The 22,719-nt window shown below is 40.6% G+C and overlaps 1 protein-coding gene across 1 annotated transcript in view; it reads right to left on the bottom strand.

Annotated features, from left to right (window-relative positions):
- Positions 1-22,719, bottom strand: part of LOC136628571 (CD109 antigen-like) — a 177,187-nt gene that overhangs the window by 101,869 nt on the left and 52,599 nt on the right. The window contains exons 7-10 of the mRNA XM_066604580.1: positions 14,630-14,669; positions 14,439-14,523; positions 12,653-12,749; positions 11,788-11,905 (exon numbers count right to left, since the gene is read on the bottom strand). Coding sequence (XP_066460677.1) covers positions 11,788-11,905; positions 12,653-12,749; positions 14,439-14,523; positions 14,630-14,669 — 340 coding nt within the window. The remainder of the gene's footprint in view (positions 1-11,787; positions 11,906-12,652; positions 12,750-14,438; positions 14,524-14,629; positions 14,670-22,719) is intronic.

Below are 22,719 nucleotides of genomic sequence, written 5' to 3'. Positions count from 1 at the left end.
GCAATTCATTTTAATACTAATAAAAAGAAAATTTTTATGTAATTTCAGAGGACACAAATCTCTACAAAGCATTCATTACAAATATTAAGCAGAGCCTTGAGTCCAACTGCTCTAATCTGAACTACAAAGGATATCAGATTGGTCTTCCCTTCTCCAAAGGCAAAACCAAAAGTTCCAGAAAGCGTTAAACATACAGACTGTAACCTAACTATGTACCCTATATGTTTATGTTGTTTATATTGTAAAAATGCAATAAACTCTGATTTATAAAAAACAAGAACAAATATTAAGCAGAAAAAATTGAATATTCAACTATTAGAGTATGTTCACACCCAACCAATTTGATGCAGAAATTGGTGCAACAGAAAAATCAATTCCATACATGTGAATAGGGTTCTTTATGCAGAAAGTAAATGGACTTATGCAAATCCCATTTCAGAAGTTTCTGCAATAAATTAACTACATATGGTCATATCTAGGGATGAGCGAGCACCCAAATGCTCGGGTCCGAGTTATTCGAGTCGAGCTTTTCGGAAAATTCGAGAGCTCTACTCGAGTAACGAACCCCATTGACTAGAATGGGAGACTTGAGCATTTTTGTATTTGGAAAAGCGGGTGCCGAGCTTTTCTCTCTCTTTCTCTGCCTGCCAAAAAATTTACCATTGACATGCGCGCTGCGGTAGGGAGGGGCGAAAACAGGCACATCACAGCAGGGATGAGCCAAAAACTGGGGTGGGGTCGAACACAGTGTGATGCTCGTTCGAGTAACGAGCACCATCGAGTACGCTAATACTCGAACAAGCACCAGGCTTGGCAGAGTATTTTCGCTCAACTTTAGTCATATCCTTTTCCCCATTCTACTATAGAATTATCTCCAGGATATAGACATGGGGGAAATATATCAGGACAATTATTTTGATATTATCTATACTGGACTAAAATGTACACAATTAATTAATTAGGCACATCTCAGGCTACCCATAGCACAAGTCAGGCAAATCTATATTTTAGATTTGCTCCATAATTTATGCCAATTTCTGGCATGAATTATAGCATAAGTGGTAGGTCACATGAGACCACACACCCTCCTACTAAGTCTAAACGATTTTTCGGGAAGTTTGCAGAGGAGGCGTAAAACTTCAAAAGTCACAATTATGAAGTGACTTATGAAAAAGGAAACAGTTTAATTAGCAAAAAATTGTTTACAAGCAACATCAAACAACATATTTGTGTGCCTCTCATTGGATTTTAATATTGCTTCGGCCGTGTCTGGAAATTTCTAATGGATTTTAAGATCATGTCCTTTATTTTGGGATTGTGGAACAAGACTTTTAATAGTCTCTCAAATAACTTAACTTTCTTGGTGACATGCCCCTTCTGCATTCATTTTGTTTTACAGGCTGCACCAAACATTTGCAATCACATTCTAATACATTATTCTTTTACTTTATGCAGATGACGTGGACCCTTTACCGAGATGTCACCCTAGAACATTAGTTTGGCCAGATAGGAATTCTTCTATCATCCATTATTTTAATCATTAGCTCATCGAAGAAGCACAATTTTGGAACTCTATTTCTTAAACTGCTTGGACCAAGTCAAAAGCTGCTTCTTCGGTCAATAAGCTTAGCAACCTGTATTGCACAGCCTCCTCCTTAAAGGGGTTGTCCCGCGCCGAAACAGGTTTTTTTTTTTTTCAATAGCCCCCCCGTTCGGCGCGAGACAATCCCGATGCAGGGGTTAAAAAAGAAAACCGGATAGTGCTTACCTGAATCCCCGCGCTCCGGTGACTTCTTACTTACCTGGTGAAGATGGCCGCCGGGATCTTCACCCTCGGTGGACCGCAGGTCTTCTGTGCGGTCCATTGCCGATTCCAGCCTCCTGATTGGCTGGAATCGGCACGTGACGGGGCGGAGCTACAAGGAGCCGCTCTCCGGCACGAGCGGCCCCATTCAGAAAAGAAGAAGACCGGACTGCGCAAGCGCGTCTAATCCGGCGATTAGACGCTGAAGATTAGACGGCACCATGGAGACGGGGACGCTAGCAACGGAACAGGTAAGTGAATAACTTCTGTATGGCTCATAATTAATGCACGATGTACATTACAAAGTGCATTAATATGGCCATACAGAAGTGTATAACCCCACTTGCTTTCGCGGGACAACCCCTTTAAGTTCTACTAGTTTTCCACTAGCATTTTCAAAGATTTGGAGCATGCTTTCTATTTTATCCTGACAGTTTGAAAGGTAATAGGTTATCACTAGGGCTGGTAATTTATTTTCTTCCATGGCAACCCACTCTGTTCACCGATAAGGCCAGTTAAAAATCCAGTTGCTTTTTTTATTTGGAGCACCACCACTTGATCTATGAAGAAGTTTCTACCTATTTTGGAATGAGCCATTGAAGTATTTGGAAGCAACACTTCAATTTTACACCGTTTACGAGGTGGAATATCACACTCTCTGCACATTTTTGCAAAACTTGCCAACAATGTTGTACAGTAGATTACCAGACAAGTCACAACACGAAGAGACAAATCCTTCGCATGCACAGTAGCATTTTGCTGTCAATATTCCATAGATATGCTATCTAATAGTAAAAGTTCACACCACAGCACCTATAGAATTCCAACAATTATTACATTTTTACAACAAAAATACAACTAAAACATAACTGTCTAATAGAAACACTTTCTTTGTTGTCCATAGCAAATAATCAGAGCTCAGCTTTCATTTCTGAAACTGGTTTGGTAAAATGAAGGCTGTGATATGATTGTTTCTTTGGGCAACAAAGCAAGTTTTTCTTTTGGACAGTTTTGATAAATGAGATCCACAGTATATCAATGCAAAATATAAGATTTATTTGGCCAGTATTAAAGGGGTTGTCTCGCGAAACCAAGTGGGGTTATACACTTCTGTATGGCCATATTAATGCACTTTGTAATATACATCGTGCATTAATTATAAGCCATACAGAAGTTATTCACTTACCTGCTCCGTTGCTAGCGTCCCCGTCGCCATGGTTCCGTCTAATTTCGGTGTCTTCTTGCTTTTTTAGACGCGCTTGCGCTGTGCGGTCTTCTCTCTTCGGCTCGGTGGCATCGGCGTTTTGGCTCCGCCCCTTGTACGCATCATCGCGTAGCTCCGCCCCCGTCACGTGCCGATTCCAGCCAATCAGGAGGCTGGAACCGGCACGCGTCATGGGGCGGAGCTACGCGATGACACGTACAAGGGGGCGGAGCCAAAACGCAGATGCTACCGAGCCGAGCCGAAGGGAGAAGACCGCACAGCGCAAGCGCGTCTAAAAAAGCAAGAAGACACCAAAATTAGACGGAACCATGGCGACGGGGACGCTAGCAACGGAGCAGGTAAGTGAATAACTTCTGTATGGCTCATATTTAATGCACGATGTACATTACAAAGAGCATTAATATGGCCATACAGAAGTGTATAACCCCACTTGATTTCGCGAGACAACCCCTTTAAGTATTGCACAAAGGTGTCGTGTTTTACAACTTTAGTTATAAGAGGGACCTCTCATCTCATTTGTTAATACAGTTTTCAACATTTGAACTTTCTTCAACTCTACTATTTATAGTGTGCAAAATGTACAATATTTAAAATGAAGCTTAGAATAGATAGATCACTGCAGGGGAAATGTGGTATTACATGTGTAATACATGTACAAGGGCCTTTCACTCATTAGAGATGGAACCCTCTTCCGCATTCATGATCTTATGCTCTTTCAAAATCCACAGTCGCTCTACCACTGTTTCTTGAACCATTGTTAGTCTTTGTTCACAATGTTGTGGCAATGACTTATTGTCTTGGTAAGTTACTGCACCCTTGTGATGTCACAAATGCAAATAAAGATTGACTTCCACAGTCATGTATTGAGGAGGATATTATATCCCTGCAGCATTGTATATAAAGATCAGTATTAGTTCTTTTGAATGTTGGCAGGGTTATCCCATGCACTACAATAGCTTAACTCAGTGTTTCTCAACTCCAGTCCTCAGCGACCCCCGACAGGTCATGTTTTCAGGATATCCTATAGTAAGAACACATGTGGCAATGTCTGAGGCATCGACAATAATTACATCACCTGTGCAACACTGAGGAAATCCTGAAAACATGACCTGTTGGGGGTCCCTGAGGACTGGAGTTGGGAAACACTGGCTAAACTCATAGTTAAGAGAGGTTAGAGATCCTAGACCAACATTATTCCCACTAAAAACATTTTATCATAGGTGGTCAAAACTTTTCTACTGCAGACAGGAGTATGCCGTAGGATGAATATAACCATGATTATGTCACATTCTAGATCATTTAACCCTCTCCAATCCACTGTCTGACCTCTGAAGACATTATGATTTAAGGCTGTACAGCTCCGATGTTGGAAAACGTCCGTCAGGCTTCTCTTACTATACATTGCCAGCCTCTCTGCTGTCGGAGCCTATCCAACACGTCACCTCATGCAGTACTGGCTTTAGCCTGCATAAAGCGCTGTTGTATAACAGCAGAAAAAGAGTAAGCCCCCTAGGAAATCCAGGTTACAAATTGGATTGGAAAGGGTTAAACTGATATTTTATGACTAGCATTAACAGCATGGGTTAAGTTATTTGTAGAAATAACTCCCCATAACCAGACGAAATGAGATATACTGTAATCATGGTGCCAAATGAAAGTTATCCAATGGGCTTTGTTGCAGTGTCCATCTACTCATCTTACATAATCTAGGCTGTAAGCCCAGCATAATTATGAGACTGCTGTACCAGAAAGGATAAATTTCTTGTGAACTGTATGTGCACTATGAAAATAGGAACCTTATAAAAGCAGGCTTGAGAGTGTAAATATATGTTTACATTTAAATATTCTAAATTGTGATACGCACATTGCATTACATTAATATAATTTATCAGAACAGTGGGTGTGGACCTACCTTGCCACAAACCAATTTAGCTTGGGGTTAGTCCTGAGGGCATTCACCCTTTAGCCCCACTATCAAGATCCAGTTTTTGCTGCAAGCACCACACCCCCCCAGGCTGTTATCCAAGAAGTAGTCTATGTTGTGGCAGCTATCGCAAACCACTCAGGCTAACAAGGATGAACTACCCCCTGATGCTCCAAAAACTGGTTATCGATCTGTGTGGATAGGGAGATTAACTTATCCAGAATAGCAAGAAAGCAGTGCTATCTTAATGCATAAGCCTGATGGGCACTTGCCCGAGGCTCCCACAAGCATTTCAATACATGTTGTATCATATATGATAATGTTGTGGGATATGAACTTTTCTTTGATCTTTTTATGCCATGTGTGAGGACTTTAATTTTGCCACTTTCTGTTTCACTTTCAAATTACCCATAATTCCTATTGTAAGTTATCTATAATTGGAAAATGGACCCTAGAGACTGAAGGCCCATTTAGACACAGCAATTATCACTCAAAATTCACTCAAAAGCCATCTTTTAAACGATAAATCGGTGTGTGCAAATGTGTGTCCATCGTGCACTTTTTGTGCACCGTTTGTTCATCGCTGACTTTAAGCAAGCTTAAAGTCAGCGATGAGCCTTATCTGTGCCACATGTTGAGTTCTCAGTGGGATACCGCTGATAGTATTCTTTCAGCTGCTATCCTGCTTGAAGTTCTCAGCGGGATACCTCTGAGAGCTCAGAGAACAAAGTAGCTGTTTGCAGTTAACTGTCCCCCTTCTGTCATCTGCATACAGCAGGAGCCTTCATTTACATGCTAATAAACTCTTAAATAGCTAATTAGCTACTTAAGAGTCTGTACAAAGTGATCGCTCAAAACTGTCACTCAGACTGCCGTTTGAGCAAATTTTGAGTGATCATCTTTCAGTGTAAATGGGCCTTAAATGTCCTTTTACATGCAAAGATAATCTTTCAAATGTACAAAAGATTTAGTGATGTATCTGCATAAAGTGACAATGGCTTTAATGGCCATTAATACTTTAATCATTTTCATTTGCATGTAAAAGGACCTTGAATCTTCTTCTTTTTCCTCCAGGAGTTGTTTGCTAAGCTTGGCTTGTGTTAAACATCGTTTAGAGTAAACATCTATCAGCAGATTCAATAGTTCTCCTCATCGTAGAGTACACTGTGTACTCATTATGTATGCGAAGCAAAACACCAGCAGTGTACTGTTATTGTGCAGTCTTTTGAAAGATGAGTGAAATGCATTCAAATGGAATGTATTTGCTCTGTCTTTCAGTGGCTGAATGTTGGATTTATGCAGAGCTAAAATTCATTGTTTAAACAAAAAGTGCACGATGCCCATGTTTACATGTAATGATTATCGCTCATTTTTGTCCTTTTGGATACATTTTGAGTGATAATTGTTGCATGTAAAAGGGCTTTTAGACTTCCAGTTCTCTGGCCTAGGTTGACAGTTACTAACTCGCTTGTCCGCTTTATTCCTGTGAGTAGTTGTAATAGGGGGCCTCAGTGCACTGCTTTGCCTGGGGGCGTATAACGATGTTAATACAGCACTGCAGAAATGTCAGTAATTTAGCCTGTTAAGCCCTCCCAGGAGGTAGCCATGAGAGCCTCATTGTTCCAAGCTAACTCCAAGGCCAGGGTATGGAACTGCATTGCCTATGCACCTGCAGATGTGGAGCCCTGGTGTAAACACAACAGTGAAAATTCAGCAGACGTCACACATCCAGGTTCCTCAAAGACTTTGTGGAAAGCAAACGGGAAAGTCTGCAGTTTTTTGATAATAGGATCACCTCATTCCCAGAGAGGAGCTGCAGACATGCTAGGTCTTCAGGTCCCCACTATAGCATAAAGTCAGTGTAAGATGTCAAGAATTATCTGGATGTGAACTTAGATGTGGCTTAAGTAGTGGACACAGCTTGGGCTTTGAGTTGTGTAGAGGCCTGGGCTGTGACTTAAGTTGTGGCTTGGACTGCTACTTGAGAGGTAGTGGCCGGATCCAGTGTATCTAGACAACCACAGACTAGCTGCAGGAACTGGAATATCTGATTCTGCTGTGCATGCTGTTGCGCTATTTCCTTGGCCAGCTACTTTGTCTCAGCCGACAAGAATCAGCAGGGCCTGTGGCATGAGCAATCTTTCAGAACAGCAGGTTTGGACCCACCGTACCATAAAGCAGTTTGGTTTGGGGCTAATCCTGAGGGCAGCACCTGGGATTAACCCTTTATCCCATTACGAAACAGTCTTGGTGTTGTGACAGCCGATGAAAGCTAGTCAGGGTAACTGCATCCTGCTAGCAGAGGAGCAGACCGAGACATGGTTGAGAAACAGAGTGAAGATCAGGGGCAAACTAAATTCTTGCATAACGATATAACAAACCAAGGATCGAGGCAGGCAACAGACAAATATAATATGGTCCTGAAATAAGCAGAAGACAGAAATGGCAAAGACAGGAAAGCTAAGTAGAACAGCCATTGGTCAAACTAGGAGTCAGTCAGAACTAGCAAGCAGCTATGCATATCAGACAGGACTAATTGATAAGGCAATGTCTAGTGGGAAAGGGTGCCTTAAATAGTTAGAGCTTGTCGGAATTGGCGGAGGATGGAAAAGCTGGGTGCACGTGCTGGCCATTTCACTTAAAAAATTATCTCATTTAGAATTTGATGGCAGCAACACATCTCAAAAAACTTGGGACTGAGGTAACAAAAGGCTGGAAAATAAGTGGTACTAATGTAAAACAACCATAGGGTCAATTTTCTACTATGTTACTGTGACAGTGTATAAAACAGCATATTAGAGAGGAAAAGTCTCTCAGAAGCAAAGATGATCAGAGGTTTCCCAATCAGTGAAAAACTGCATCTAAATATTGTGGAACAATTTCAGAAAAATGTTCATCAATTGCAAAGACTTTGAATATCCCACCATCTACAGCACATAATATTATTAAAAGATTCAGAGAATCTGGAGACATTCGTGTGCACAAGGGACAAGGCTGACGGTCAATATTGCATGATCAAGATCTACAAGACCTCAGGCATCACTGCATTAAAAGCAGGCATTATTCTGTAATTCAAAACACTGCATGGGGTCACAAATACTCCCAGAAATCATTGTCTGTGAACACAGTTTGCCATTTAATTCACTAGAGCAAGCTGTATCATGCACAGAAGAAGCCATATATCAACACAATCCAGAAACACCAGCATCTTCTCTGGGCCAAACCTCATTTAAATTAAACTGAAGCAAAATGGAAAACTGTTCTGTTGTCAGAAGAATCAAATCTGAAATTCTTTTTTGAAATTACAGATGCTGTGTCCTGTGGACTGAAGAAGAGAGGTATCATCCAGCTTATCAGCATACAGTTCAAAGGCTGGCATCTCTGATGGTATGAGGTTGCATTAGTGCCTATGGCATGGGCAGCTTACACATCTTGAAAGGCACTATCAATGTTTGAGCAATATATAAAGGATTTAGAGCAGCATATGCTCCATTTCAGACAATATATCTTTCAGCAAAGGCCTTGCATATTTCAGCAAGACAAACCTAAACCACATACTGCATCCATCACAACAGCATGTCTTTGCAGAAGAAGAGTCTGGGTGCTGAACTGGCCCCCTGCAGTTGAGACCTTTCACCAATAAAAAACATTTGCCACATTATGAAATGAAAAATCCGGCAAAGAAGACCCAGGACTGTTGAGAAGCAATTGGTTCCCTCACTTCCCAGACATTTACAGACTGTTGTAAAAAGAAAAGAGGATGCTATACAATGGTAGACACGACCCTAGTCCAAGTTTTGTGAGATGTGTGTCTGCCATCAATTTCTAAATGAGTTAATTTTTTTTTTAATGAAATGGAAAAATGTCTCCCTTTCACCTTCTGATCTGTTTTCTATGTTCCCAACTTTTTTGTAATTGTGGTTGTACTTTCCTTGCCGTTTTAAAGGTTAATAAATTGATTTGCAACTACTGAAACTAGTAAATGTAAGGAAAATCCATTTGTCACAGATTTCTGTGGTTAACAACATAATTTTGGGCTGATCTACACTCTTATGAGATGACTTACTAGATAATTCACTCTCTCTGTTAGGGAGACTTGTGACTCATTCAAATAAACGTTCCAAAGGAATTCATTTCTTTTTTTTTTAACGCAAAGGCAAAAACTCAGTAGGGAAATATAAGGTCACAACTAAATATTTGGACATGGATTCTTCACCAATTCATTCTTTAAATATTTTAAGGTGAAATTTTAGCTGATAGATAAATGTACAACTATATACTGTGTAGCAATGTTTATTTTAAATACTGCTAGACAGTAATAAAAGATTAATACATCTCCCTGTGTGTTATGATACTATCACCCAAAATGTAATTGGGTTGTTTTTCTCTCCTTTCCATGTAAAACACTGATGGTATGTCTCTATTGACCTGTTTATGTAATTGTTATATATGTCTATATGCATGCTTATGTAACTGTGTTTACTGTTTTCTCTAATGGTTTTATTCATATGAAATCTAATGCATAGAATTTATGCCAACAATATTAGCTGTTGCCACTAGATAGCTTTAGTACCATAGATCAGAGGACGTTTATATAATGAGAGCCTAACAGGAAATAAAGTGAGGGGCTAAAACCACATGGCAGGCAAATATTCCTTGTTACTGATGAGAGAAAATAACTGTCACCCTTAAATTCTAAATGGGAAAACACTAAGTAAAACTAACATAATAAAGAACCTAGGAATTAGTTGACCATGAACTTAACTGGAGCAACCAGTGTCAGGCAGCTGCTGCCAAGGCAAATAAGATCATGAGTTGCATCAAAAGAGCCATAGGGTGCATGATGAAAACATTGTTCTTCCTCTTTACAGATTACTAGTCAGAGCATATATGGAATATTGTGTAAAATTCTGGGCACCAGTGCGCAAGAAAGACATATCAGAGCTTTAGTGCGTTCAAAGGAGGGCAACTGAAGTAATAAATGAATAGGTGGAACTAGAATACCCAGAGAGATTATAAAAATTAGGGTTATTTAGTCTAGTTTAGAAAAAATATGGCTGAGGGGCACCTAATAAACATATAAATACACCAGGAGTCAAAATAGAGACGTCTCCCATGATCTATTTATAGACAAATGATCCTGTATATCGCTGTAAACGGGGCCAGTGGAGCACCTGGATACAGTGCTTAATCCACTTCAAAAATTCATATGACTCCAAATCACACCTCAATTATGTAGATTGATTAAGACACATGAGCAAACAGTCCAAGGTGTTTAATCTCAGATTGTACGTTTTGGTCCATATGAGCTTTCTGAAAAAACAACAACTAAGCAAACAAAAAATATTTGCATAAAAATAAAAATACCTACGATGAACATAAATACATATTATCAGAAATAAGAAAAACACATGAAATCACATGTAATATAATGTTCAAATCCAAAAGAACACCAACATCAAAGAACAGTAACAGCTACAAATCAAAATTAAAAATGTGATGAAAACACCAATTGATCACCTACACCTAAACTACAATCCCACAAAGACATTCCCTTACTACTGGATAATAAAGTAAATAACATATCAAAGCATAACATATAAAGAATGCTATAAATACATCCTCTTATGCCAAACCAGAAAATGCATTAGATTTAATCTAACTGATCCACACAAAACCCCAATAATCAAAAGAAACCAGGAACATATAAACTAAACAAACCCAGACAATTGCCAATCGCTAAGGAGTAATGCTTATCGAGTGGACATGACAGCGGTAACATATGTGGCTGTATGATGTCCTGAACATATTGCTGAGATGTCATTGTTCCTTGCACTACTACTAGAGGTGATTGACTGTTTCTATGTGATGGCCCCCCAGACAATCACACCAACAGTGTGCTGTTCCACAGCAAAGGCAAGAGTGAAGTGCACAACCCTAGGTCGCCAAACAAGAACACAGCCGTCATCCGTGCCCAAATTAAACCTGGGTTCATCGCTGAAGACAACCCGATTCCACTATGTAGCAGTCCAGTTTCTTATTGAATGACACAACTGCAAATGGAAGTGATGCCGGGTGGGTGTCAAAGGCAGTACATGTAAAGGGTGCCGTGAAACCAAATGCCCTTTAGCTAAGCACCTGGAAATGGTTCCAACAGACACAAAGGCCTGTAACGATGATGTCACCTATCTCTGGATAACAGACAATAAAACAGTGGGAGCTGCTCATGCTTGTTGGATAATCAGATGCTCCTCTCTACTGGTGGTCTGTCGAGGGCGTCCTGAGCCTAGTTGCCTTGTGTGCGTGCCCTCACAAATCCACTGGTACCAACACCTTCCAACAGTCTGGTCATAACGGACAAGGTGGCAGACAATTCATCGATACAATCATCTAGCTTCTCACATTTCAATAATACACCCCCTCTTAAACTCTGTTAACTAAGTGAAATCTCTTTGATTGCATTGTCGTGGCATGTTTAGTGGTCAACAAGCTCTACACAGAAAAAGACGTCCACTAAACAGTAGTAGCTTCTGAGAGCCTTTTTATAGGCCAAGGGTAGAACCACTTTTAAGGACTCAGGTGGCAGGATTGTTCATCTAATCACACCACAAATCTAATCACTTGCATGTCAGCCTGAGATGTAACTGCATGTTAAGTCTTGCAACAAAACGACAACTACTTCTAGGTGCTGGATTTTTTTTGACAATGAGTGTAATACCATCCATCAATCAGAGAATAAAAGAAAACAATTACAGCTTGCAATACTCCATATCATAACAGCTGATGAGCTGGAGACCCTGTCTCTCTAAACCTAAGTTAATAGAGTTAATATACCTGTAAGATCCTCAGTAACCATTGCAACAACATCCATTGGTCCAGGAGGTGCATCCTCATGTCTCATAAGTTTTTTCAAATCTAGATCAGTAAAGCTAAACTTTGAAAAACCATTTATCTGTAAGCATAAAAAATGACAAATCATGATACAAGGAAATAAAGAAGAACTGAAGTCAAATACACTGTACTCAAAATATAACTAAAATGCATGCAGCATGTCATGCGAACAACAGGGCAATGTCAAGGCATAAACAGGACAATAAAATATGCAGGAGAGATTCTTTATTGCTTACAATTTAGCCACTAGTTGGTATCTAGGCTCAAACCCTGTGTAAAAGTGTTATTTGGCTCTATACATTTCTTTATATGTAGTTGATTTTTTATGAGCTATCCTGTTTAAATGACTTGCCTAGGGTTAGAAAAAACATGGCTGCTTTCTTCTAAAAACAGCACCACCCTTATCCATAGGGTGTTGTGTTGTATTGCAGCTCAGCTCTATTAAAGTGAATGAGGGCTGAGTTTCAAAACCAGAAACAATCCATGGACATGGGCACTTCTGTGTTTGGAAGAAAGCGTCACATGACCATAACACTAGAAAGCCAATTTCAATGAAAAAAATGTATTCTAATAGACTGTAAAATGTGATTGTTCTCAGTAAGAACTAAGTGATCTTGTAGATATGATAACTTTTAATGACTAACAAAAATACATGATGTTATAGCCAGCTTTCAAATCCTACTCGGGATTCTTCCTCAGGCATAATGAAACAGATCTGTACAAATGTACACATATGAAAAGGCACAGACATAGCAAGAATAATTTGTACTTAAAACAATACTAGACTGGAACACCTAAATATACTTACATCAAAATGTTTGGTAATATTGTTTTTCTTCTGAGAAAATGTATTATAGTGTAAAGTAACAGTCAGCTTCCCTTTTACCGGCATTCCATAGGTATATCTATAATGCATGAGAAATATATAATTGTGTTGTGTTTGTGATAAGTGATTTTATACAAATGGGAAAAAAATAAAGAGTTATTAAATCAGCGTACAGTCAGTTTCTATGAGCAAATGTGATTATCCACTTTTGCTGAGATTTGCCATATGACAAGTTTCTGACACCTGGTGCTAAGAATCTGACTTCACACTATTTCTCAGTGTAAGCAGCAGATTGTAGCTGTTATGACTTTAAAGAAAGAGTCCCATCTATAGTAGACAACTATACCTTATATGAAAGCTACCCTGACAATCAGGGGTACCAGACATGGGTGACTCGCCTATATTGTATGTTGTCCATACAATAATAGGACATATAGAATAAAGTTAACCTGTTAAGACAAACTCTTTAAGGGCTCTTTCACACGGCCATAGGCGTTTTTATGTGCGCCCGCCGTCACCGTACAAACACGTGAATGGACGCACAAATCTAACCTTTGTGTGCCCATTCAGACAGCACAGCCTCGGAGCATATAGGCCAAGGCCGCAATGCCATTGGGCATGGAGAAACAGCTTAGCTGTCTTCCCCTTCCCTCCCCCTTGCCGGCTCACCTCCTCTCTCCTCCCCTCTGGCTTTTTGCAATGGGTGGGGACGGAACGGGGTGGAGTTAAGCTCCACCTCTGTCCTGCCTCCTCCTGTTGCAAACAGCCAAAGGGGAGGAGAGAGGAGGAAGAGAGAAGGTGTATAGAGTTTAGCAGTCATGCTGCTAAACTCCCTCCCACCTCCCTTCTTCGGCCGCTGTCATTGGCTCCTTTAAGAGCCCGTGCAGCGACCGATGTATTCCGGATGGCGTAACAACACCCGGCGCTTTTACGCCACGCGGGAAATACGACCATGTGATCTGATGCATTGGAATCCAATGCACCAGATTGTAGCGTGTATCGACCAGTCGTGAAAACGGCGTCCGATATACGCTCGTGGGAAAGAGCCGTAAGGCTCCTTTTACATGTAATGACTATTGGGCACTTAAGCACCTGACAGTCGTTCCAGTGATCATTTCTCTTGTGCTTTCGCACGGAAGCAATGATCGCTCAGTGAATGAAGGTGGAGCAGGCTAGAGATTGCATCTGGCTGCCCACATACATTCACAGCAAATAGGTTGTTGTTCATAGATAAACGATAGCCTGTTTACACTGGCCGACTGTCGTATGATTTTCATGCCTGCACAAACTGAACAACAAACAATAAGCAAATGACTTTTCATTAGCTGTTCAGTCGCTGCAGCATTTACACTGAATGATTATCATTCAGATTTGCACAGTCCAACAAGAAGCAACATCTCATGTAAAAAAGCCCTAAGAGTAATTAATATGCGATGCGTACATCTGATAGATTTAATGGTGTTGAAGAAGAACAGATGGAGGGAATTTATAACACCATTTATGTGAGTTTTCTGACACAAAAAAGTTACAAATTTAAGTGCTTGCCATATTTGCACTAAAATTTGCAAAAAGTGTCAGGAAGAGGGGGAGAGGCTTCCTGTGAACCAAAAAATATACTACAATTCACAGCATAAATTATGACTCAAATTCATGCCCGCTCACAGCTGAAGTAGAAGTGACTTTCTGGAGCATAGACAGGAACAGATGCACCACATTCATCAAGAGGCATGAAACACCCGTCTTAGTAATTAACCCCCATAGAACCTACCTTGCAGTGACTGTACCTTCTAACAAATTAGTCTTCATTGAATGGTGTGTTGGCATGGACAGGAGAACTTCAAATTTTGGTAAAACTTTTGTGCAAATAAAAAAAAGAAATGGTAAAATAATAAAATCAATGTGCTTTTTTTTCATAAAATTATAATATTATTAAGATTACATTGATTGAAGAATACGTACCATAATGGGTTACAGTGAAGGTTTGATAATGAAGTTGTTGCTACAAAAAAAATACATGAAAAGGTGTTACATTCCATAGTTGCCTTTCATATACATTACGCTATCCTAAGGTTAAGTTCACACTAGCTGTCCTAAAGTCCAAACGACAGATAAACTGGGAACATTGGATCTGGCATATGCCGGACGCAGTACTGGCTACAATGCCTTTATTTCATCTGGGATTTCATGTTGGATCTGCAGACGAGGCTCTGAAGAAAGCCTACAACATAGATGTTAACACAAGCCTCAGTTCATTGAGTAATTTGATGAGCAAATGCACATACATGATTTATTAAAGAAAGCAAAACCTATACCAGCCATCCATACTAATATTATAAATGCAAAGGTAACTGTCTGCTTGTTACCTTTTCACGGCTAAACCACTGAAGCGCTTTCATGAAGGGAGATAGCTTGTGTCTTGATGTCTTGAGAAAGAACATAGGAAAACTTATAGAGTTCTCTAAGGTAGCGTGACAAGACAGATTTATTTGGTGATGCACAGGCGCACCTCTGCTCCGCCACCGGCACTGTGCGGTGAGGCGAAAGGGAAGGGGATGCACATCATAAGTTATGCCTACACAAACTGGCAGACACATGAGGGCAGACATCGTTGCTGCACGTATGGGATTATTAAAATAGCAGGTATACCCCACATTTCAATATAGAGCAAAACACAGATTAGATTAAAAAATACAAATTCCACGCGGACGAAGTCGTGGGTGATAAGCTAGTGTATTATAATATAATAAATCCTATTGGAAGAGTAGTTGTCATTACATTTAGTTATCAGGAGATCATGTGATACTTTAGTAAGGGTGGTTTCAGTAAAATATGGAATCCAGATTCTAAGGGGTCAAGAAGACAAAAGAGATCGTTTATTAGATGAGAGTAGACCAAGTGTTTCAGAAGTAAGAGATCAAGGGGACATTTGAGATTAGTTAGCAGTACAGAAGGAGTCAAGAGATGATTTTTTTAGTAAAGGGAACATGACAGCATGTTTAACCCATTAAGGACCAGGCACAGTAAATATACAGCGCCTGGTCCTGGGCTTTAAACCCTGCCGATAGTAAAATTACGGCGGCGCTTTAAGCTTCCTGGCTCTGCAATCAATTAGAGGCAGGATGGGTTATCAGCTGTTAATGACAGCTGATAACCTGGAGGAGAAGGCAGGAGGGGTATTTAACCCTTCCTGCCTTTTCCTGCCCTGAGTACACAGCGCTCAATGAGCACTGTGTACTAGAAAGTGAAAGTGGAAGGATTTCTTCCTCTGCGGGAGTCGGCGGGTTATGTGACCGCCGGGGTTCCCTGCTACAGCAGAGCTGGAGGGTCATGCTAGACCCTGGCCAGCTCTGCCAGTAACTAATGTCACTACAGGGGTTGTTTTTCTCTGTATCTGGGGCTCCTATGGATGCCCCAGCTACAGTGGGAAAGTGTCAAATAAAAAAAAAAATGAATGTCTCCCAGAGGTCTTATATAACGTCATGGGGGACATAGATATTAAAAAACATAATTGTATACATCAGTAAAACAAAATTACAGAATAAAACAACAATACATACATTAGAAAGAAAATAACACAAGGCCGACGCCAACCAAAACCGTCGCCGTATGCGCCCTGTAATCCAAAACCATACATATTATATATCAAAACGTCTGAAATAAATAGAGGAACCCATTCCTATACTTTATTTTAGCATAAATATACTAAATTAAAAAAAACTATATTTTACCCCTAATAAAACTAAAAAATGTGAAAAAGAAATTTAAAAAATCGCCCTATATGTCACGGGAAAAAAAACACAGTAAAAATAATTTTGGTAGCTAAAGGAAACAAAATACGGCAGTAAAACTGCCACATGGGTAAAATCCCTAAAAAGTGTCTGGTCCTTAAGGTACACAATAGCTTGGTCCTTAAGGGGTTAAAAGGGAAGTGAAAGACATCAGAGGAAAAAGAGGTTGACTATTGCAGTGAGGTGACTGAGAGATGGGGATGAAGACTGAAGTAGGCAACTAGATTATTAAATGGGATCAGAGATCTCTCTTATCATGACGGGCCAGAAAATTTGAGCTTGTCCAGTTTGGAAAAGATATCTTAGAGATGATCTTCTTTACATGTTTGGTCAGTGGAAAGAACGGATACATGAATTATTATTTCCAAGGACTATAGAAAGGAGGGGGGGGGGGGCATTCTTTAAGTATGGAGGAAAGATAATTTAGACAAGGGATAGAAAGGGTTTTTATAGATAGTGAATTCAAATTAGAGAATGCCCTACCCAAAGAGGTATAAATGGCTGCATTTAAAAAAGGCTAGATGTTTATCTAATAATAAACGTCACTGAGAAGTAAAGGAGTATCTATTACTCCATTGTTAGGTGACATGTTTCTGATACCACATTTTCTCTGTAACATAGTCAGCCATAGCGTTCCCAAACCAGATTCCAACAAAGTGTCTTCAAAATCTATCCAGTGACTATGCTACATTAAATTGCCTGTCAGTGTCCACATTAAATTGGCAATCATAATGCCTCCCCCCAATTAACCCCACCAACAAAAAACATAAAGGCATATGAGAACATAGAAAGGCATTAAAACAAACACTAATAAATTACGCCTATGGAAATCCATGACCTTCATGGCCTCCTGCACACAGCAGAGCCACGAAATAATATGGTTCCTCTTTACTGCACTCAGTAGAACATGTCCCAGTTTCTATGGCCTCAGATGGTACAGTTTGAGCTGATACATTTCCATACGTGCCATGTACAGCTCTATACAACTTAGAACTTGGACAGAGCCATACTATAGTTATGTGTATGAGTCCTTAGAGAGAAATAACTTGGAAAGGGGAAATAGAATATTAAAAAGCTTCATTTGAGAGGAGAAATCAGGGGACTAGTGATTTCAGATAGGAAAGCATTCTGTAAAGAAATCATTTTATATGCCACATACTGTACATAGTAAATCTGCAAATAAAAAAATGTGGTGATGATAAAAGGAGTTGTAAATTTAATAGAAAAAACTCATTTAACAAATTCAATCTGTCTATCGAGTGACTCCTCAGAGTTTCACATCTGCTACCAATTTTTAACATTTTGGAAAAGGTGTGTGCCATCACATTTTCCATCTAGTTAATGACTTTTGCCAATTATTTTAACCTGACTTTAACCTTATCCATAAAACAAAGTCAGCTGGCGTCTATTAATTGTTTTGCTCTAGTGTCTTTTGATGTACACTATCAACCATAACAAAAGAAATATTCCAAACTGTTCTATAAAAATCTGTTCCACTGAAAATTTTGTCTCCCTTCCCTTACAAAAGGTTAAATCTCATTTCTTTACTGATCACTAACAGATGGATGACATTGAGTTTAATGTCCAGCCCATGACATAGGGCTTAAAAAATCTACTGGTCATTAATAAAAATTCAAAATGAGAGACCAAAGCAAAACTAATAATGTGATAAAACATTCAGATAAAAAAGTTTGAAAAGGACATTAAAAGGATTTAACAAAATCACACATTTGTACAGTTTATCAAAACATAAAGCTATGGCATACAAGCACGCTATTTTTTTTAAAATGTATTACATAAGGACTTACCACACCAATATCTTCATTCAATCTTATAACCATTTCTTAAAGTGTAAGGGTCTTTTCATATTAAAGGATGGCTCCATGACAGGTGCCGATGAGCAATCTATCAGGCCTTCACACAGACTTTGTTGGGACTCAAACCCTTGACCTCTTGCTCTCAGATCGGCAGTACTCCCTGCTGAGCAATCCAAGCCTTTGGACAAGTTCCCCTGAATACCTTGACCTTGTTTCCAGATCTTACTATCCAGTCCCTGTTCTAGCTCTGCCTGTTCCTGAGTAGGACTTCTTATAAAAGCCTAGCCTTGACACTCATTCCTTGCGTGATCATTCAGCTCCACAGCATTGGTCAAGCTTCACTTCTGCCTGCTGTTCTGCTATTGCTACAAGACCTCCTGATACAAACCCCTAGCTTCTCTTCTGACTACGCTACCCACCTCATCCATCTGTACTGCAAACTGAGACCTCCCGTTGCTGACTCCTGGCTCTTCCCTGACTACTCTCCAGACCTGTGGCTATTACACCTGAGGCTCCAGCCCCTAGCCCGATACCGCTACACGGACCTATTCAGATTGTTAAGGGATGAACAATTGTTTATACAATCATTCATTCCATTCATCATTGTTGGCAGCACCTTTTCCGGTCACACGGGAAGATATACCATCAACAATGATAACTTAATGTGTCACATAAAAGATATGACCACCAACTCACGATCATCAGTTGATTGGCAGCACCTTCACGCGGCCTGATATTTGGGTGATGGAACATTTCCAGGATCATTCTTGTCTGATTATCAGGCCATGTAAAAGGCCCTTAAGTATAGGTCCTATAGCACCAAATCTTCTGCAACACTAAAGGGAGACATCATCACTTGCAGTTCTTGTCTCTTATGACTCACAATGAAGTTTTCCTATCTCAAACCTATAGTGCACACATATTAGAGCTAATTTGGTATTCAGTTAATTAACCTAACAGCTTGGGTGTAATAGCTACCATGGGACCAGGCAGATGAATTAAACTGGGTTCATGGTGACGTTTTCGTGTGTATTAATGGTGTACTTTGGTGTGATTTTGCTCCTTTTCCCCATATAATGATATCACTGAATGCATTACTATTGTGCTGTTACATTACCCTACTTATTAGGCTTGTATTGTGCCATCACTGTATGCATAATTCCGCTGCTACAACTTCTCTGAGTAGATTATCCATGTACTGTGAAATCAGGGTGTACAACATTGCGTATGCGGCAGATGTTTTCTTCATCCCCACGGGGAATAAAGAATTCCCTGCTGTACCTGCCACATCTGTTACAGATGCAGCAAAGGAATTCTTCATCCCCAAGGGGAATAAAGAATTCCCTACCACAGCTGTCACAGATGACAGCTGCAGTAGGGGATCCAGCTGCCGGCATCCTGTAATTGTTTTTCAAGGACGGGCTTTAAGTATAAGCCCTTCCCTGAAAAACAAGAAAAGATGGTGATAAGAATTTTAAAAAAAAATACTCCCCTTTCTTCAGCTGCCGGGGCTCAGCCGCGTCCAGCCAGCTCTTCTGCACTGCTTTGAAGAGTAATGGGCTGCCTCTGATTGACTGAGCACTGTGACCAATCAAAGGAAGCTCTCAGCTATTGAATGACACCTTAGAGCTGCCTTTAATTGGTCCCTGCGCTCAGCCAATCAGTGGCAGCACTCACCCATTCATGAATGCATGAGTGTGAAGCCACCCTTAGGCCGCCTGCAGACAGCAGGGTTGGATCCCGCTGCGAAAATTCTCGCAACGGGATCCGACCCGTGCCCCTGCAGAGGCCTGCGGCTCACCCGCCCCCGGCGTCTTCCGTCTCTGGTATACGCCGGCTGCCGGCCAGCTGGCGCATGCGCAGAGTGGAGCCGGTCTGGCACTACTGACATTTCTGTGCGGGCCTCTGCAAGACCCACACAGAAATAGAACATGCCGCGATTTGTTTTCCACGTGTGTTTTCATGCAGACAAATCGCGGCCGTCTGCATAGGATTGCGTTTTATAATGCAATCCTATGCAGGCAGGCACGGGCGGAAATTCTGCGGGAAATCCCGCTGCAGAATTTCCGCCCGTGTGCAGGGGGCCTTACTCTGACATCATTGTGTTCAGTATCACAATAGGTAAAGACACAGGTACAGAATGGAGAGAAAAATAATCTTTTCATGGGCTGATCTCACTGCTAAAGAAGGTCATGTTGAAGCCCTATTCTAAGTTCTGCTATAATGCTCCACGGTTATTTGCTAAGCCTTCGCCTTTTATGTAATCTTCTGCGGTCTGGGAGGAAACTAGAGAAGCCAGAGTTGTTGCAGAATCTGCAAACTGACTAATGTTAAATTCTACCCATACAGGGTCAGGGAAAGGGACAGTCATAGTTATTTCTCAATTAAACTATTTATCCGTGAAGTAGTATTCTCCACAAATCACACCATGTGATGACATAATGGTACTGCAATATAATTTACAGGCTTGCCTTTACTGCCATCTGGTGTCCAATAAAAGAACACAGCAATAGAAGCAATTGTATTACTATTAATATTTGTATTAGTAGTAGTAGTAGTAGTAGTAGTAGTAGTAGTAGTAGTACTATAATCACTGTGGGAAACCTAATTAATTAAAATCTAACTTTTATTAATATATAGTTTAAAATAAGATAAGAAGACCCACTGGGACAGACACACATATACTTAGAGGAAAAAAAATAGATAAAGGACTAGTAAATAATATATCTACTCCATATCTATAATGAATCCAGAACCCTAAATTGGGCTACAGTGCAATATCTTATATTTTTGTGTGCTGGTGTAGGCTGTCAATTGATGTATTTGTCAACCTATAATTTCCACAGCACAAAAAAAAATGCACTGTAGACACGGGCCCTATAGGTCTGTCAGTTTGTATCGAGCCTTCATGCCCTGCGGCTCTATATCGGGCTATACTGCATATGCCCTATGTTTGTATGTTATCACTAAGTGTTAGAAAATAATTACCACTTAGTAGACTTATGTGTTACAACTGTCCTGATGAAGCAGTGAGTGTATAACGCTGCAGAAATGCGTTGACAATCCGACAGACCAAAAACCTAAGGCCTCATGTCCACGGGGAAAATCAGGCCCGCTACAGATTCTCCATGTAGAATCCGTAGCGGGTCCCTCCTGCCCCGCGGACATGAGGCATAAAAATAAGAATTAACTCACCTCTCGCCCGCTCCGCATCTTCCCTTCGCCGCGGCTTCATCTTCTCTCCGTCGCAGCCGGATCTTCTTTCTTCGGCTCGGCGGGTGCGTAGGGCACGTCGGTTGCCTGCCCCGCGCATGCGCCGTCCTGAAGAAAAAAGATCCGGCCACGACGGAGAGAAGATGAAGCCGCGGCGAAGGAAAGATCCGGAGCAGGTGAGTAAATTCCGATTTTGGTCTCCCGCAGATCCGGACGGCTTCCATAGGCTCCAATAGAAGCCTGCGGGAGCCGTCCCTGCGAAAGACCCGCATGAAAATGGAGCATGGTCCAGATTTTTTCATGCTCCATTTTTTGAAAAATCACTTTTATTGACCATCTGCCAGTATTTATCTACCCGCGGGTGGTCAATGCATCCCTATGGGATGCGGATCCGCGGGCGGGAGAAGAGTTAAAATCCGCTGCGGATTTTAATTCTTCTTTTGCCCGTGGACATGAGGCCTAATAGACAAATTTCTGACTGATTGCTATTGCCATCAGTCAGTCAGTGATAGCTGAGTATCTAGATAGTCACACTTATACTAACCTGATAGTGTCTGTACAGTTCCCCACTTCCCTATGATGTGGCTAGTGGAGCTCCCCTCAGACCATGCAACCTAACTCACCACAGCCTTATTAATACACTACAGCTCTATTATAGACCAATGCAGAGGCATTGAGCTGCATATGTGGAGACATCTGCGTGTGTGGTCTCAGGCCCTTAGTACTTATAGAAAGTAAATATTTATTAACAAAGATATAGAGTACAATGCGTTTCAGAGCTAAAACTGCTCTTTTTTTCAAGCACAAGTCTATTGAATAACAGTGAAATGTTAAAAATAACAGTATAAATTATATGGGGTGCAAAAGGTGACAGATGTCACAAGGAAAAAATTCATAAAGAAAGAAAAGGATACATAATTATTAAACACATTATTAAAAAGCCATTCTGCATGATTACAGACTTATAGGGCAATTATTGGCTTAACAAAAATGTACATTAGAAAAAATGGCATATCTATCCTACATATCTGACCACTCTTTCAGTGTCTCCTTTGCTGGCTCTACCTCCCCTCCTCTTCCCCTTGCTGTTGGGGTCCCCCAGGGCTCGGTCCTCGGCCCCCTCCTTTTCTCTATCTACACAGCCCCTATTGGACAAACCATCAGGAGATTTGACCTCCAATACCACATCTATGCTGACGACACCCAGCTATATACCTCTTCCCGTGACATC

This window comes from Eleutherodactylus coqui, chromosome 1 (genome assembly GCF_035609145.1).
Source record: "Eleutherodactylus coqui strain aEleCoq1 chromosome 1, aEleCoq1.hap1, whole genome shotgun sequence".
NCBI classification, from domain to species: Eukaryota; Metazoa; Chordata; class Amphibia; order Anura; family Eleutherodactylidae; genus Eleutherodactylus; species Eleutherodactylus coqui.
The sequence above is the reverse complement of the archived record's forward strand: the minus strand, read 5'-3'. Positions and strand labels throughout refer to the sequence as shown.